Source organism: Rousettus aegyptiacus, unplaced genomic scaffold (genome assembly GCF_014176215.1).
Source record: "Rousettus aegyptiacus isolate mRouAeg1 unplaced genomic scaffold, mRouAeg1.p scaffold_m13_p_11, whole genome shotgun sequence".
In the NCBI taxonomy this organism is placed as follows: Eukaryota; Metazoa; Chordata; class Mammalia; order Chiroptera; family Pteropodidae; genus Rousettus; species Rousettus aegyptiacus.
This window is the reverse complement of record NW_023416286.1, coordinates 94,086,256-94,105,080: the sequence shown is the minus strand read 5'-3', so window position 1 is coordinate 94,105,080 and position 18,825 is coordinate 94,086,256. Positions and strand designations below refer to the sequence as shown.

The 18,825-nt window shown below is 56.2% G+C and overlaps 1 protein-coding gene across 2 annotated transcripts in view; it reads left to right on the top strand.

Moving 5' to 3' along the window:
* Nucleotides 1–18,825, top strand: part of CSMD1 (CUB and Sushi multiple domains 1) — a 1,035,440-nt gene that overhangs the window by 956,390 nt on the left and 60,225 nt on the right. For both annotated transcript variants that reach the window (XM_036228983.1, XM_036228984.1), the window contains exons 41-46: nt 2,544–2,753; nt 8,808–8,996; nt 11,996–12,173; nt 14,193–14,338; nt 15,192–15,272; nt 16,182–16,295. In XM_036228983.1, coding sequence (XP_036084876.1) covers nt 2,544–2,753; nt 8,808–8,996; nt 11,996–12,173; nt 14,193–14,338; nt 15,192–15,272; nt 16,182–16,295 — 918 coding nt within the window. The remainder of the gene's footprint in view (nt 1–2,543; nt 2,754–8,807; nt 8,997–11,995; nt 12,174–14,192; nt 14,339–15,191; nt 15,273–16,181; nt 16,296–18,825) is intronic.

The window sequence follows — 18,825 nt, the reverse complement described above, 5'->3', positions numbered from 1 at the left end:
TGGATCGAGTTTCTGGCTGTAAAAACGCATTTTTCCGTGTTCCGTGAGATAATAAGAGGATAGCTAAGCTGTGCTTCTCTTAATCCCCTCGCTTTGGCTCTATGTGGTCAAACTGGACACAATTTTCGAATGAAAATTAGATCGCTAAATAATTCCGCTTTAAACCGGATTAGAGCTGGACTCTGTTCTGCTTCCCGCTGAGCCTGAGGCAGTTCGATGTGTGGCTGGACACTTCGTCCTGCTGGACGTGCTGATTCGGGTCATGATTCCTCAGCTGCCATCGTCCCCTTTCCATTTCAGGCTTGATCCCTAATCGGTGAAAGGCCCCTTCCCTGTTTCTGCCCTTTGGGGATGTCGCCGTGTTTAATTGTGTTTTCGCCCCGTGACCTGCTTGCCGTCTTTCCCTCATTCTTGACTGTGTCCTTCGACGAATTCCAGACTGTAACCTGGGTCAGGACCTCCGACATCTGCAGATGTGCCTGTGAACGAGCATGTGTTAAGCCATTTCCCTGGGATTTCATTTCAGACCCAAGAAGTGAGGAGTGTTGCCAGAGTTCTAATCTCCTCCTGGTTTCACACTCTCTCTGGTCCATTTTGGGTAAAAGTAGATGCGTCTGCATCGTGCCTCGTGGCGGCAAACGAGGTGGGCGTTTAGGAACTCTCGACACAGGGGTGTAGCGGCCTTGATGTAGTCAGACACACAGATACACATGCATGCATGCACACACGTGTGCGCACATGCACGCACTCGTGCATGCGCACACATGCACAAATTCACACACATGCACACGCTCACAGACTTGTTACTACAGTCCATTGATTAATAACAAAACTCTTTCTTTTTACCACACGTTCCACGACCACCGCCAAGCGGTGGCTCCCAGGTGTGGGCGGTGTACGCGGGCCGAGCTCATCCTCGATGAGTCTCCAGTTTGGCAGGCTCATCAGAGGCCTGTCTTACAGCGGGAGCTTCTCCCCTGCCTCTGCTCCCGTGGCCCCTGCTTGAGGCCTGCCACGCCCAGCTTCCTCCTCCAGCCCAGGTGGGGCGCCTGTGACTCAGAGCCATTTTCTGCAGGAAGAGCCGGGGTATTTGTCATGCGACGAGGCTGGTCACTCCCGTGCGGCCATGTGCTGCTGAGTCAGTGCCACGTCCTCGGAGGCGGCTGTCACCCCCGCAGTGCGTGCAGGGGACGTAGCACTCGCGTGTCCAAGCCCGGTCTGCTCCCCTGTGAAGTTACCACGACAATCTCCCTGCGGAATCGGGAGGAAACGCTGGTGGGTCGGTTGGATCCCGAGGTGACCGTTGGCCTTGCACTGTGCCCAGCCAGAAAGGCCATTGCTCCTCCCGGCAAGATTCTCTCCATCGCTGATGAGATTAGGTGTTCCGGATGGCTTAGATTTTACTGACTACCTTTAATTTTTCCCTCCACTGCTCTTTATGCGAGGTCTTCATCTCTTTCCACTGAGTTCTGGCTTTTGATGGCTGTGTTTTTGGTCAGGACCTATGTAGACGTCGGCTTTCCATTTTCTCTGCATTCACACTGAAGCAGGTGTCCGTGGAAGCCTCGTCCTGTTTCCCAAAGCTGGGAAACATGCCCCAAATACACGAGGTAGACAGCCAAAAGGAAGCTCCTCTCGTCTGTCAGGGACTGGAGCAAACTGAAGTTTTCCTGACATGTTGTGAGAACGATCCAGAAGTCTCGGCTTAGGCTTCGCAGACCCAAAAATCAAGTGCATGGATTTATGCAAAAGCTAGTGCCTTTGCAGGTCTGTCGAAACTATTTAAGAGAATTAAAATGTTTCGGACACAGGAGTTAAATTGTGAAGATGTAGCAACGTCACCGTAGGTCTCTAAGCGACCCCGACTGTGCCTTCCTTCTGACCGAGCAGCTGTGGCTTCCCCGGTGCCCAGGTCGCTGTTGCATGGGCCGTGCACACAGCCTGTGGCGGGTGAGCCGTGCCGGGCTCTTAGACTGAGTCCGTTTCATGCAAACGTCAGCGGTTTTCTCTGCGTGCAGGACGCAATGGAAGGAACCACTGGCTACACTAAGGACTCAGCACGGCGGTCTGACCGCTTAAAAGCAGTTTTAAAGTTTGTTGAGTTTGTTTTTAGACCTATGTTGGCTTTTGCCTTGGTGAGGTTGTAAACTCTGGCTGATTTTGACGTACAGTTGCAGCCTCGCGCGTGTGGTTGTAATAACTTCAATAGCAGATGAACAGAGTCCTCGCCGTGCACCCGAGTCCCCGTCACTGGGCTGAGAATTGCACCTGTGCCTCTCTGTGGCGCGATGCTGGCCAAGCGTGGGTCTCGCAGACATGCTGACCGAGGGACGTTAATCCCGTAGGTAACAGTCACGCAGATCGTAGGTGGCAGAGGTGAGGACGAGCCAGAGTCCCTTGTCATCTGGCGTGCGTCCTCCACTGCTCTGCTCTGCCTTCTAGGGAGAGATTATCTGGGGAGACTGATACCGTTTTAACCGCTTCTGGAAAGCACTGATTTTCTGCACTGGCCCTTAACGTCCGTGTCGCACGCTCTCTCGTAGGCGTGCACATGCAGTTTCTGAACTTCTCCACGGAGGCGAACCACGACTACCTGGAGATTCAGAACGGCCCGTCGGCCGGCAGCCCCCTGATCGGGCAGTTCAGCGGCTCGGACCTGCCTGCGGCGCTGCTCAGCACCACGCACGAGACGCTCGTCCGCTTCTACAGTGACCACTCGGAGAACCGGCCGGGGTTCAAGCTCACGTACCGAGGTACGGGCCGCACGCGCGCAAGCGAGCTGCGCCTGCCGAGCGTCGGGGGGCGTAAAGGCCACGTCGGCCACGCGCCCTTGCACCTGTGGCCATCGCCACAGACCTTCCGAGCCACGTAGCTTCCTCTGTGCAGAGCCCCCCCCCTTCCCCGTCATGTGTCCTGGTAGCCTCCTGTGGGTCTTTGTCCCTTCAGGGGTACGGCCAGGGAGCCTGCTCGTAACAGAAGCGGGCCCGGCGGGGTCTCCCGTCGTCTCAGCCTGAAATAATGGCTGGACGTGCTCAGATTAGGCCAGACAAAAAATCAGGGAATGAACTTTATCCTGCTTTACGTCATCAAAATATGAGATCTCCAAGAAACGTGGGAATCGACCATTATCATAGCATTTTTGACATGCAGAAAGTTCAAAGTTTTCATGTTCATGCAAAGTAATGTAGCTGGCCTTTTCTAGAATGTTGTTAAATTTTTTAGGCCTACAGCACCTGGTCTTCCTAGGTGGTCTCCCATCCAAGTACTGACCAGGCCCGACCCTACCGTTTCCGAGATCAGCCAGGATCGGGCGCGTTCAGGGTAGCGTGTGGCCGTAGACTAGGGTCTTCTTTTTTAACATGGCTACATCACTTGGATTTACTTTCTGAGACAGCCCTCGAAAATAGAGCTTTACTACTTAATTACTGGAAGGAAACAGTATTTTGTGTTCAATTTTTTTAAAGTTATTACCTAAATTGTTACTATAAATTATAAATTTAGATTTCAGAGTTTGGGTCTCTCAAAATCGGAATCCAGGCAGGCGGGGAAAGGGGGACGTGGAGGCCGGGCTGCGGGGCGGGGGCTGCGGGGCGGGGGCGGGGGACGCGGCACGCACAGCCTTCCGCGCCCCCGCGCCAGGGCCGGTCCCATCAGAGCACGCGTCCCCTCTGCCCGCAGGGCTCACGCTCACGCTCACGCTCAGAGGGCACACACCTGCCCCCCGCACACCTGCGCACGGGCTGCGGGCCTTCTGGCCTCATCGCCCTTTGCGTTGAAGAGCCTGCCCCTCAGTCAGGCGACACTTTTTTTCCAAAAGAAAATGAGGGCCGTGTTCCGGGGGACAAAGCAAACAGCGGCATGAGTAGGCAGCTGCCGTGGCAAGGGCGACGGTCACTCGGTCACCACACCATGACGTTTTTCTATCCTTCGAAGGCTAATTTTACGCCTGAATTCTCCCTCTCTCAGACATTGAACTCAGCGCCACTTCAGACTCCTGGATTCAACTGAAATATCTTAAATATCTTAAAATAGGACACTTTAGACAATTATTCAGACAATTTCCAAGCTATTTAGACAATTTCCCAGGGAGAGAGTCCCAATGTGCTTGAAAGACGTGCAGGGGAGAAGTTGTCCTCTGCCCTTTCCGGTTCCGTGGCTGCCTGTTAACGAGATGGCTCAGGGCGGATCGGCAGGAGGAAAACGAGCTCCGTTCCGCATGTCTGGGGCCCCGTGGGAACGTGAGGCGCGCAGGCGGTCCCGGGGCGCGACTCACAGGGTGGCAGAATCACGGGGGGCCGGTGGTGCCACGTGCTTCCTGCCACGCACCGGGTCGTTCAGATAGAAGCGTGTCTTCCGGGTGGGACACTCCATCTAAATTCGTTTGGGTGGTTTAAGGACGACAGAAAAGTTTTTCTTAAACCGGCTGCATCCTCGTCGCCTTTCGCTGAAAACAGCCCGCACGCCAAAGAGGAGGCTCGTTCCGAGCCCCCCAGATCCATGCCCGTAGCCACGGAGCTTTCTCTGGGGAAAAACAAGCTCACCGTCATTCAAGTTCTGCCGTGAACTCGGTCTCCGAGCAAAAACCTCCACGACTCTTGCTTGCTTTCCTTTTCCTCCGTGCGGCATCTCGGTCGTCCCTTCGCTCGCTTCCGTGCATCTGTGACGTGTGTACATGGGGCGGAGTCTTTAGCGATCTGCTGAGATGTGGCCTCTCCCTCTGACGAGCGGTCTAGGTCTGACCGCGTCACACTGGCGGAAGCGACTGAAGCGACGTTTGAGAGCGAACGGCGTGGGGGGCGGGGCCAGCGTCCGGACACGGCGTGGGGGCGGGGCCAGCGTCCGGACGCACGCCCCGCCCCTTCTGCTCCGTCGCCGTCGCCGGCTGACTGTGCGCTCCCCTCACCACGTGGACGCCGCTGTTTACTCTCAGTTCCGAGCTTCTCTCGCCCGTTTCCGTGACCGCGCTCCCACTCCTTTTCCAGTCCCAGCGAAGTGTGTTCCGTTAAAGTGCGAACATTTGACTCACGACCACGTTTTTAAACTTAGCTTCTCTGTGGTACATTCCACGGTTTAATAGGCATAAGCTTAATGTCTGAGTCCATAAAAAATATACGTAATGACACGTCGCAAATCATCAGCTGCCAAGTAAGTCGACCTTGAGAAGTTGGAGAAGTCTCCGCTATTTTGAATATCTTAATACCGTGTTTAAATTCTTTGTTAATTGACATTGCAGAAGTCAGTAAGTATAAAAATTCCCATCAGGTGACTACTTTATAAGGTATATAAACGTCTAATCACTATGTCGTATACCTGAAACTAATATACTATTGTATGTCAACTGTAATTGGAAAATAAATTATTTTTTAAAAGAATTTAAAATTTTTAAGAATATGATACTCACATCTTAACGAAAATGTGAGGTTGAAAAAAAATCCTATCCGAGTATTTGACACATAGTTTTGAAACTACAGTTTATCTTACAGAACTTCTAACCTCCGTAGTTTAAAAAGTATTTTTTGTTTTACTTCTTTTGTGATTTTCCCAATAGGGTTATTTATTATGCCTGTGTCTACGCAGTTCCAAAAGCTACAAATTAGTTCAATCCAAAAGCAGAAACAAAACTCTATAAAACCCCACAAAAAGTCTACGTAGCAGTCATCCAGATCAGAGGCCATGAATTTACTGTGACCGACCAGCAAAGTATTAATGTTTTTAAAATTCAATCATCGATATTTCCAATAAAATCTCACATAATTTGTGAAATACTCATAGATTCACTTTTTTTTTCTCTGCATGTCAGAATCTGGAAATGTTTGGCCCACAGTCTCCTCGGGGACAGTCCCCAGAAGTGTTGGGGTGCTTAGTGCTGGCCCCTTGCAGAGCAGGAAGGCATTAACGGCAGAAGTTCTCGCTAGCCCCCCGCTAGCTTGGGGTTGTGCGTGGACTCACCAGCCTGGGACCTTCAGACCTGGGCTTCCTCACGTGGGCCAGACACCTGGGTGGTTGAGTGAATGTTTTATCCACTTGACCCCTGACTCGATATAAGGATCCGCATTTTTAAAAAGTCCCAAACATTTTGATGATGATGATGATGATTGAGAGATATAATATAAATTGAAAAGAATGATAACCTGAATTTGAGGTGCTCCACTTTATTGCAGGGTATGACTTCTGACAGGGATGATGCCGAATTAGATAGTTTCTTAATGTTTGTCATTTCATGAAAGTTAAAAACCGGCAAAATGGCACGACTCTGATTTGTGTCATGTCAAAATTCCTAGGTGCCACTGGAGATTTATAAGTCGAGCTTATAATTAATAACTCCTAGGAAGATGCATAAATCACGCAGAAAATCCTTGTCATTCTCCATGATGCTTGTGTCACGCCTCTCTTTCTTAAACCTTATCATTTATTTATGGCCACATGAAGGTCAAGAACGTTATCAGCAGATGTAGCTGTCCTGAAGTTAAATGACGCGTACAGAACTTGAGAAATGGAAGATGAAAAACTGTGTTGAATAAAATCGATTTCATGCACCTTATTTCTAAGTCAAGATCTGGAAAATGGATGAAGGTATGAAGATATTTATCAACTAATTAGATATCAGTCAGAAAATATAATGGGTATTAGAACGATGACTCTAAGATTCTACTAGCTGTCACGTCAAGCACCTATAATTTAAGCACTTGATGCAAATATCTCTCGAGAGTGATAGATGAGAATATTAGATGCTTTCCCAGAGACAAAGAAAAGATCGCCCTGGGAAGGATAAAATTCTGTGTGTTATCTTACTCTTCTGGTATTGGTCTGCTCTTATTGACACTTAGATTTTTCATAACATTTGTGAAATTTGGCGTAAGAATTTTAGTGACTTTCTTTTTCAGCGGTGTTTGTAATTTGGCATTTGGAGAAACTGAATATTTATCTTCCTTTTTCCCTTCTACTCACTCTTTTTTTTCTTACATTATGAAGCATAACTGTTCAACGCTGAAAAGTTTAAAGATAATTTTAAGTGCTTCGGCCATAGGAAGTAAAAATGTCTTCTTTTTTTTAAAAAAAAGATTTACTCTTTTCTGCTTTCCTTTTTGCTCTATGTATGAATTACCTTTAATAAAAAAAAAACGAACAAGAGAAACAGGAAACCACAAGAACACATAATAGGATCTGTACAATCTGCACATTCATCCCTGCTGTCAGAAAACTGTTGACGCTCCAGTGAATGGAGTCACTGAGCAAAGGGCTCCCGCCTGTAGACCCAGTGTCCCCTCCCCTTCAGACGGAGGAGCAGCCTGTGCCTCGGGCCACTGGAGAGTCCCCCACCTCCCCACCTCCCACCCCCGCCCCGGCATTGCAGACACACCTGCTCCTCCTCAGGGAGGTGGCTGTGATGTGCACATGGGCCGACGGGCTTCCGAGGCTGTCACTCTTCCGAGCCCACTCAGTTAACTAGAAGACTGGGCCGCGGGCCACTCCATCCGTCCCCACCGGTCCTCTTGCGCGAGCCGAGCTCGCCCCATGAGGCTCCGTACAAAGAAGCCTGTGGCACTTAAGACTGCGAATAGCTGTGCCGAGGCCTGTCTCGTTTACGTACCTTTCTCAAGGTGGAAAAAGTGCCCATGATGGTATTCGTGGTCCAGGCTCTTAGAGACTAGGGTCCAGGTCTTACAAATGGACCTGCCCCCCCTCCCCAGCCCCCACAGGTAACGTGGCCTTGCCCTTCCTGTCACAGGGTCGCTGGAAGTAAAGCAGTGACCTCAAGCACCTCTCCCTTACGAGCCCGACCCCGGTGCAGGCCGGCACACGAGTCCCCCGGGCGACGACGTCCCCAGGTGGCCGCTCCCGGGTGGCAGGTGCTGCTGGCTTCTGACCAGCCCCCCAGGCTTCTGGCGCAGAAAGGAAGCAGGTTCGGTGGTCCCGGTGAGCCCGCCGTCCTTGTGGTGACTGTAACACTTTCTCCCCAACGCAAAGGCGCTTACGCAGAAGGACGGCCGACCGGGCACTTCGTCCTCGGTGGCCGGAACACAGACACTTGCGTTGGCAATTACGAGCAAGCGGTTGGGGCGACCGTCCCCCAGCAGGGCCTCCGGGGGGCCCAGGAGGCATGGGGTTGGTGGCAAACAGCAGCGACACCGCTAACTTCACCAGCGGGCGGTGGGGTCGGGGGTCAGCACAGCCAACGAAACCATCTCGGCGGATAATCCATCCTAAAAGCGAGGACCAGGGTCGCACACAAGCTCCCGCGCGCGCCCCGTGTGTGTTGCAGAGGGGCCGACGACGGCCGGTCTGCTCGGACCCTGCCAGGACCGGATCTGGTTTGCGGTGGGGGGAGCCGCGTCACCTGCGGGGGCTTCACAGTCGTGTCCGGTGCCGACAGTGGTGCCCACTGCGGCCTCCTCGCCCTGAGCAAGGCAGCGAGTGAGCGACGTGTGTGAGTGTGAGTGTGCGTCTGTCTGTCTGCCGGATGTGACGGCTCCCACCCACGACCTTGTATGTGATGTACCGTGGCAGTGAATATGCAGTTGACACCCAGGGGCCCTGCTGAATCACGAACGGAGAGATTTGAGTGTGACCTGTCGGGTGCTCCTCCCACGGACACCTGAGACAGTTTTCTTAAAGGGACAGGCCTGGGGCATGACCAGCCACCGTGACCCGCCAGTCAGGACTTCAGGGTGTGTTACAGCACCCTCTTCCATCCATGCTCCTGTCGAGACGGTGCGTCCCCACGAGCTGTGTGTAGCCACCTTCCTCCTCTGCGTTCTGGACAGACCAAACCGAGATGTGAGTTGGACTCTGTCTGTCTGTTTCAGCCTACGAACTGCAGAACTGCCCGGACCCGCCGCCTTTCCAGAACGGCTACATGGTCAACTCGGACTACAGCGTGGGGCAGTCGGTTTCCTTCGAGTGCTACCCTGGCTACGTTCTGATCGGCCACCCGGTCCTCACCTGTCAGCATGGGATCAACAGAAACTGGAACTACCCTTTCCCAAGATGCGACGGTAGGTTCCTCGTTCTCCTTGCGATTTCCCGTGTGTGTGGCGGCGCGCTAACTATTAAATGAACATACTCAAGCATTCCTTAACTTGTTCAACAGATGTTTATGGGGGCTCTGTTAAGTGCCACTCCTACTTAGTGTTCAGGAAAACATCATGGGCCAGTAAGTTTAAAAAAGATGACTAAATAACCCCGCCCTCAAAGAAATCACCAGGAGAACAAAATAACAAGCACAAACATTTATTAGGCAAAACCAGATGCAAGCGACTGTTTTTGATGAATTGCAGGTACAAAGGTGGCGTTTACTTGGGAGGTGACTGGGAGCCTTGCTTAGCTCTACATGGTTCCTTCGAATTGTGAGGCAGAGGGGAAAAGAGGCTAATTTTGCACTAGGATTTTTTTTTTTTTTTTTTTTTTTGCTTAACATCTGTGGTAATCGCCTATTGCTTTTGTATTCCAGAAAACTGGTTTCATTTTTGTAGCAGGGCTTCGAAACGTGTGCTCCGAAGCCTCTGTTTGTCTACCTGATTTTTTGATAGCTTTAAAGTTTTTGCAATCTCGGTTGAAAATAAATAGACCAAGTTCTCTGTTTTTGAAGGCTGCATATGAAATGCAAAGTTACTACGAACCTAATATTCTAACATTATAAATACAGCAGCTTTGAATGATGAAAATAATGAAATTACCATCTCTGTGGGCCTTAGAAATGTTAAATGCTGACTGTCCCAGGGTGAGAAGGGGAACTGTGTCCAGCTGTCTTAATTTCCACTGGAGAAGTAAAACACACACACGCACACATGCACACGCACGCACACACACGCACACGTGCACACGCACGCACACGCATGCACACGCACGCACACATGCACCAACAGACTTTATAAATCGCATTTTCACATGTATTCCCCATTCTATATCATTATTAAAACAACTATAAAAAACATCATCTATTTTAAAAAGTATCTTAATCTAATATAAATTTGATAATTTAAAATTAATAATAGGCCCCGGACACGCTCATGGGCGAGAGGTTAAATGCGTGAATATCTGTGCCAAGTGCGTACTGATTGTTGAGAACTGCAAATTTTTCTTCGCGGTCTTAACGTCTGGTCAGAAATCTTAATATAACCTTGGAGAAAAGCACCCGTCAGCTGTCTGTGACTCCCTCAGTGGATATGCAGGGTTTTTAGAATTTGGTTTATTGTCGCTTCCGGCGCAGGGCATCTCAGCGCATCGGTCTGGGGCCCGCAGAGCGGCCGTTCACCGCAGGGACGGGCGGCGCCGTCGGTGGTGGCCCAGCGTCCGCGAGTGCGCGGGGCTGGGTGCGGCTGGGGGGGGGGGGGCCGGGCGCAGCGGGGAGGCCGGGGGGGGGGGGGGGGCAGGCGCAGCAGGGGGAGGGGGGCCGGGTGCAGCGGCGGGGGGGGGGGGGGGCGGGCGCAGCGGGGAGCCGGGCGCAGCCAGGTGTCGGGCGCAGCAGGGGCCCCGCAGCCAGGTGTCGGGCGCAGCCGGGGGCCGGGCGCAGCCGGGGGTCAGGCGCAGCGGGGGGCCGGGCGCAGCCGTTGACGGGCACCGTCACCCTCCCCCGCCGCCGCCCCGCGCCCCCCAGCGCACCCCCCACGGCCCCCTCGCTGCGTGTCCACGCCGGGCGCGGGCCAGAGCGCCCCCCGCAGTCGGCGTGAGCCGCCCGAAAGCCGCACGTCCCCCCTGCACGGCGAGGCGCCGTCGTGAGGGGCGCGGGGCACAGCGCGCAGCGGGCAGCGGCGGGGGGTGGGGGGTCAGGGAGTCACTCGCGAGGCCCCGCCTCCCTGTCAGCGTGGGGACGGCCGGGCGGACTGCAGCCGGCCGAGTCTCCTCCGTGCGCCCCAGCGGCCGCCACGGTGTCTCCTCGGTCCCCGCGCTTCCCGCCTCCCTTCTCCCGCCCTGAACTCTGCCGTGACGCACTCACGAGCGGCACTCACGCGTGACAAACCCCCGGCCACCCGCAGGTGGCTCTTTCCGACCCCCGGCGGCTCCGCGCCACCTGCGGGCACCGGGCAGGTGACTCCGGGTGGTGACGGCGGCGCGTGCTGCAGAGTCGGCCCCGCCCCACCGGCCGCCCCTCCCCGCACGCAGACGCCTGGGGCCGCTCACTGCGCTGCGTGGAACTTTTATTTTCACGCACTCTGGCCTATTCACTCCTACACCTCGGGTGACGAGCCATGAAAAGCCACATGAGGTTCAGGCTAGTGACACATGCGTAGCACACGCGTTGGCTCTCGGTGTGACGCGAAAGGCGGCTTGCGGCGATTCTGAGGTGTCGTGCCACCGTATGAATTAAGGACTTCATCTCTGATTATTCTGCTAATACGTGGTCATGCTACCTTTCCGTAAATAAAATAATTGCCATGGCAACAGTGAATGCCGGTCTATTCGGTGAAAGAGAAGTGGGCTGAGTGGGTATTGTCGCGATTCTCACGCAGCTGAGGGCGGGTGAGATGTGCCAGAGGTTCGGGAAAATCCCACGCCTGGTTTTATCTCATTTCTCCAGATAGAGCCCGCCAGGCATTGATAACGCCCTTGTTTCAAGGCAAACAGATGTAAATGCATTTCTTTCAGAACAGTTTAAGTAGGCTTTAGAGATCTCACTTGAAACATGAAAAAAAGTTTCACCTTTAAATTTATTCCTGCTTTCCACATAATTCTTCGCTTGGTGGCTTATCGGCTCGGTACAGAAGACAGCGGGCCAAGGGCGTGTGCTCGGTGATCGCATGAGGGTGACGTTATGCGGAAGGTATTCCGAGTGCTCGATGGACTTGTGAAAGGAACAGATCGCTCGGAAGGATCATCCTTCCAGGGTTCTAAGACTTCAGGGGCATCATTTTGATGGCGTGTTTTCTGAGAACGATTTCGCAGTTATTTCTCGTCAGGGAAGGTGCTGTCTGCGGGACTTCTGGAGCGGAAATGTTTGGCCGTGTCTCTTCTAAGTCGACTGTCTCTCCTCTGCTCCCCCACCCCCGCCCCGCAGCCCCTTGTGGATACAACGTGACGTCTCAGAACGGGACCATTTACTCGCCCGGCTTCCCCGACGAGTACCCCATCCTGAAGGACTGCGTCTGGCTGGTCACGGTGCCCCCCGGCCACGGCGTCTACATCAACTTCTCCTTGCTGCAGACGGAGGCCGTGAACGACTATATCGCCGTGTGGTACGAGACGGTCCCCAGAGCCAGCCGGTGGCCGTGGCCGTGACGGGCCGTCCCCGGCAGCGCGGCCTGTGGCCACTTACGTGGCAGACAGAAAGCAAAGTGGTCGGGTGGACGCGGGAAGCGGAGATGTCGCAGGGCGAGGCCGGGCGCCGCCGGGCCCAGCCGGAGTGGAGGGCCCCCTGGGGTGGGGGGCGGGGGAAGGCACCCATGTTTAAGTGCGATGCTGTTGTTCGAGGAGAGCTGGTAGAGTCCTCTGTCCCCATGAGAACGCGAAGCTTCGAGACGACTGAAGAGTCGCCCACACAGAGCCTGCCGTCCGTCCTTCCTAAACGCTGCCGCACGGACCGCCACGCGGTGGCGGGGCACACTGACCGGCCCGGGGTGGGCGGGGCCGTGCCGGCCTCCCTGGGGAGTCGCATAGCCTCAGTCAGTCACTTAAACCCCCTTGAGAAATTCCCATGTCAGTGGAGACGACCGTCCCTACCTTTGCTTCTGGAGGCCGGAGTCCATGGGGAGAGTGAACAGTGGCAGGTCCCCTGGGACATGACGGCAGGAAGCGGAGTGGGCCGCCAGGCATGGAGAGGGAGCTCAGCGCACACGGCTTTCAGAGCGAACGGCCGTGGGAGCCAGAGGAGCGACGGCAGTTAGCAGCATAGCGCGCGCGCGCGTGTGTGTGTGTGTGTGTGCATGTGCATCTGTGTGTGCGCGCATGTATCGTGTTTGTGTGAATGCATGTGTGTGCGTATGTTGTAGGTTGTAGGCATGTGTGTGTGCTGTGCGCCTGTGTATATGTGTGTGCATGCATGTGTGTCTGTGTGTCTGTGCATATTGTGTGCATGTGTGTGCATGTGTCCAGGTTTGTACATGCTTTTTTATGTGTGTGCATTTTGTGTGTGCACATGTGTACATGTTTATGTGCTGTGTGTATGCACATGTGAGCATGTAATATACAAACTGTGTGCATTTGTGCGTGCATAAGTGTCCATGTATGTGTGCACATGTGTGTGCATGCATGTGTGTGTGTGCACACCTCTGTGTGCATTTTTGTGTGTGCGCATGTGTGGGCATGTGTGTGGGTGAAGTGGTCATCCGGGCAGGGATGACTGGGCCTTGAGAAGGCTGCGAGGCAGGAGAGCCACGCGTCCCAGGGGCTGGGTGACCTCTGGCCGGTCCAGCGAGTGCCCTGAGACAGGCGCCCGGCATCAGAGGCTGGGTGGCACGGGGCCCTGCACCGCAGGCCGCGGCTCCAGGGCCTGGCGGACTGTCCTTGGCTTGGAAGCAGCGTCGAGGGCTCGGGCCCCGGCTGCTGAGCCTCCAGCCCCGTCGTGCGGGCGCTCGCCCCCCGGGGCGGGAGGGAGCCGGGCCTTCGAGGTGGGAGAAGTCAGTGCCGCAGGGAGAAGGACCCGAGCCGTGCGGGTGGGGTGCCATGGGGAACACGGCTCGTCACGCTGTCCGTGTGCGGCTGTCGCTTCAAAAGCCAAGCGGACAGCGGCAGAGACGGACGGCGCCGTGTCCACCTGCAGCGTGGAAGGCGGCGGCGAAGGTCTCCGTGACGCCCGCTCCGGCCCAGCTCCCCTCGTCCGGCACCGTGCGGGGGCTGGGGGTCCGGTCGCCCCGGGAACAGTAAGCGTCTTCTGCTTCTAAACACGCTGTCCAGAAGACGGTCCTGTTTTACTCAGCTTTTAAAAATATTTTAGTTCCGTTGCAAGATCTCCATAAATCTCGCCCATGACTAAGACACACCATCGATTTAGATTTTAAAATGCGGACGTTTGGAGGGAAGCGGATTAACGGTGTTGCAGTCACTGGAGTCTGTGCGACCACGTGGGTCAGAGGCCCCTGACGAGGTCAGCCGCGGCTCCGGCCGGCGTTCCCAGCTTTGCCCGCCAGCCGTGTGGCCCGGAGCCAGGGGTCGGCCCGCCCTCCCGTCGGCAGGACAGGGCCCGCTGCCTGCGGAGGGCGGTGGTGGGCGCGAGCCGCGGCGAGGACCGCTGCCCACACGGGCGCCTCTCTCCGCAGGGACGGGCCGGACCAGAGCGCCCCGCAGCTGGGCGTCTTCAGCGGGAACACGGCCCTGGAGACGGCGCGCAGCTCCAGCAGCCGCGTGCTGCTCACGTTCCACAGCGACTTCTCCAACGGCGGCTTCTTCGTCCTCAACTTCCACGGTGAGCGCCCGGGCGCCCCGCGGGCGAGGGCGGGGCGGGTCCTGCGGGCCGGGCCGCCTGGTGCTGACGCGTGCCCAGGCCTGACGTGTGCCCGGGCCTGACACTTGCCCGGGTCCGACACCTGCCCGGCCCTCGCACGTGCCCAGCCCTGACGCGCGCCCGGGCCAGAGCCGGACGCCTGACCGCCGAGGGAGCCTCGGGAGGTTTTCTCGCACGTGGCGCCCGCGCTTCCTGTGACACTTTCTGTTCAGTGACGCCGTTACTGTTTCACGTTGTACAGCCGTGTTTTGCGGTGAACTTGGGCTCGTTCCAAGATAGGTGTGCATGAAACTCCGGCGTGGAAGCTGCCGGAACACACTCGGTCCTGTCACAGATGAGACCGTACCAGATGCCGCCTGATTCCGCGTGGGGCGGAAGCAAACCCGTAACGGTTTTGAGAATGAACGCTAAATGATCAGGAAGAAGAGAATGCCAGTCCCTTATCGCTCAAGGGGCCTGCCACCCGGGGAAGCCCTCGGAAGACAGGAAGGAGGCCCCGCCACGCCTAAGTGTGGACGTGGCAGTGGGTGGCCGTTTGCCTTGCACACGCCACGTGTGCGTAAGGCGTCAAGCTGAAATGTTATCACTTTTAAATTGCGTGCTTGTTCCCTTTGACTTGAGACGTTCCTTGGCATTAAGTAATTCTGGGAGCGTTGGAGGCCTGAGAGTTTTAGAAAACGATGATTTACAAATAGAGACCTTTCCGCGCACGTCGGCATCGCAGCAGTGGGAGGAACGCCCCCCGAATACGCGCGTTTATTCAGCAAATGTAATTGTAGCCTTGTTGTTTTTTTTTTTTCCATGAACCATTTAGCATTTCAGCTCAAGAAGTGTCAGCCTCCCCCAGTGGTCCCGCGGGCCGAGATGCTCACTGAGGATGAGGACTACGAAATAGGTGAGGGTCCCCCCGTTGCGGGGCCGTCGGCGTCACCAGCTCCCCTACGCCCACCCCTACCCGCAGCAGTCACTCAGGTGAGTGAGCGGGTTGCCGTCAGAGACACCCCGGAGCTCCGCCCGGGGGCACGCAGAGGGGTCACCTGCCGACTGAGCGGGTTCCCTCCTGCAGGGCCGTGATGTTCGGGTTTTGCCATTTGAAGTCTCCGTTTGTCATTTCGAGCACACTCCCCTCTAGAGCGCTCACGAGTTCGCATTTTTCTTTTGAGTAGTTTTCCGAGACAGGGTGACATCCGTGTCTAGTGAGGGACACACCGCCGTGCGCCAGAAGGTGACCATTTGTGGCTAAGAGCACGATTAGTGTGACTTCGGCCTTTCGTTGGCACCGGGACATCGTTGGCGAACGTGTTCAGTGATAAGAGTTAGACATTCCGCCTTGTCGCTTCGCATCAATGGTCCGTTTCCTCAGATAGTCATCAGCCTGTGTGCGCGGCGCGATTACTGTGGCGTGGGTCTCACTGGTCAGGCCGCGTGACCCGACCTCTGCGGCCCTCGCCGCAGCTGAGCGAGGCCGAGGTCGTGGCCAGCCGTCCTCTTTCACGGCCGAGTCCCAAGCGCCCACTTCACCCTTGTGCCCCGTAACCCTCAGGGAAGCGTGAACACAGACACGTTTAGTCAAGGAGGAAAAGCTGTCACATAGCTTCCGTCCCGATGGGCTTAAGTTTGAGGGACCGTTTTTATAAGGGAAGAACCGAAGATGGTCGTGTTTCGTTAACCATGCACACGCGTCCCGTCAGCTTAATTTGTCAGGTCGTCGTGTGCGTGTGCGGTGCACGCACAGGCTCCGAGCATCCCGGAAACGTAACTGCTGCACGTGTGTGTGTGTGTGTGTGTGTGTGCACTCTTTCAGGAGATTTCGTGAGGTACCAGTGTCACCTGGGGTACACCATGTCCGGGGCAGACACGCTGACCTGCCGGCTCAGCGCCCAGCTGCAGTTTGAAGGCACTGTCCCCACGTGCGAAGGTAGGTGCCACCCCACCCTGCCAGGCCCCGGGGGGTCCGAGCTGCCCCTCCCCCGGGCCTCGGCCCGCCGCGACTCAGAGCACCCTCCCGCGGAGCTGGCTCGAGAGAGCCAACCACGGCGACGAGGACGTCCCGCTTTTATACTGACGGTTTAAAAGCAGGATTTTCAGACAGATGGCAAAATCGAAATGATGTAGAAACGCATCCCGCACACCCACCAACCAGGTCACCCCACGAACGTACACCCCGCATCTTCTGTCATGTGTCTACCTGTTGTTTTTCTGTCCTGTTTCTCTGCCCGATAGTTTCGATGCATTTCAAGGCAAATCGTGGGCATCGGTGTACAGCCCCCCAGATCCTTTAGCGTGCACAGCATCGGCTGCTGTGCACTGTTTTTTCCGCAGAATGTGTAAACGCCGAAATGCGCATACACTTCTTGCGGTAAACGCTTTTCGTATTGCTGTGTGCCCCTAAAAGTCACAAGCCGCTCACAGTCACAGACAACATCCAACCGCAGAACAGGTCTGGAGGCCGAATCTGTTCACTGGAGTGATGTTAGTTAATATGATTGGGTCACTTTTAAAAGATCATTTAAAACACACCACTCTCCAGTATTGTTGGAAGAGAAAGGACTTGGAAAAACAAACAAACAAGCTAAAACGGCTCAGCGTAAGTCAGAAGCGTCACTGGTTGGTTTGCCTATCAAGAAGCTCTCCACATTAAAGGAGTCTTTATTTCGCGACTTCAAAATCACGATGCACGTTTAGTTCCTTTAAACAATGGGACCCCCGTCTCAAGGGATTTGAGCACTGCCATCATGAGGGCCAGTGAGGCGCCCGACAGGGCCCAGACGGGGGCGGAGAAGGCCCAGGGCCTCGGGCTGGACTCTGTCACGTGGCCTTGGCGGGCGGTGAGCGCCGGGGCACCACGCGTGAGGACCCGGATCATCCGCGTGTGTCCTGGACTCTCGTGACCACGCAGCAAACGAGCAGCCGTCGTGAGTGCTTCGCGGCATTCGCTGTCTGCCCTGGAAAAAGCGCTTTTGTCTGCGTTGCGGTCTGTTGATTCCACAAGTGACTCTCAGAGGCTCCGGTCACCTGCCCTGTGCCCTGTCCACGAGGCAGAATGCCGGGCTCCCCGAGAGGCGGGAGCCGTTTCCCACGGCCGTAGAGCGGCCGCAGCGAGTCGTCCCCAAACAGCCGCGATCCCTTAGATACTCTCCAGGGCACGGTCACCTCCGAATCATCTCTGCCTGAGGAGCCTGCACGGAGGGGCCGCTCGCTGGGGCCGGGGGGCTGGGGCACGGGGCGGCGTCGTGGCCGGGGCCAGGGGCTGGGGCGCGGGGCGGCGTCGTGGCCGGGGCCGGGCAGGCCGCACCCCCTCCATCAGCAGCCGCGGCCCGCGGTGTGCGGGCTTTTCCCTGGGACGCGGGGCGGATCCCGTGTGTCCTCCTGCTGTCTGATGGGGAGGTCACCCGAGTCGTTACGCGCTGAGGCGCGTTTCAACCCCAACACACTCGGCTCTCCGTGTCTCAGAGTCGGGGGCCTGAGCCCAGCTGAGTGGGGGTGGCGTGAACGTGTATTCAATGCGTCACTTCCAAACAGGGAACCCTTCGTAATCGGGCTGTTCTCCGCCCCGAACGCAGCTACTTCGGATTTAAATCAAATCGGCGTGTGCATTCCCGGGGACCAGGCACCCTGGGGTCCCTCAGGTGCCTCGCTCCCCCCCCACGTCTGCTCCGCGTGCCCCGCGGACGGGACACACGGTCCTCGCCGAGCCCCGGTCCCCCGGCCCTGTGGACAGGGGCGGTCACACGGGACGTGCTGCGGCTCGGGGCCGGAGACATTCGTGCAAAACAAGCCGCCGTGTTCGCGGTCGCCTGCTGCGCCCCTCGGGACTTTGGAAAGGCAGCAGGGGCGCAGGGAGCTCGCCGCGAGGCGAGTGATCCTGATCTTTCTTCCGGTGCTTTTCTATTGTTCGATGGATCCCGTTGGGCTCAGGCGGGGGCCAGGCCCCCAGTACCTTCCTGCTGCAAACGCGCATCCCTCGGAGCCGGCGTCTGCTCCCAGCGGTCTCGCCCGCTGCGGCGGCCGGGGGCCCCTTGGGGACACACCGCCAGTGCCGCTGGCGAGTTCGCACCGCGGGCAGGTCAACGTCACCGCACCGGATTTTACTTTAGGAAAAAAAGCGAGCGGGGGTCCGGAAGGCCGTCCGCCGCCGCCGACTGACCAGTCGCCCGTGCTCTGTGGCACTCAGTTCTGTCATCATCCGGCTGGAGCCGGCACCGTCCCCCTGGGCTCCATCCCACAGGAATGCCCTGGGAGACGAGTCCGGGTGGTCGTCAACGCTTCTGACCGGCCGTTAAAGTCCGAGGCTCCCGTGACCCCGTCTCGGCCTTGACCTCGGTTACAGCATCACAGAGCTCAGGGGAAACTCTGGCATGTCCAGCTGTGATGTCTGAGGACGGGGTGAGGGACTCCGGGTGCCCGCTGAAGACGCCAGGATCGAGGTCAGGGCGGGCCGAGCGCCG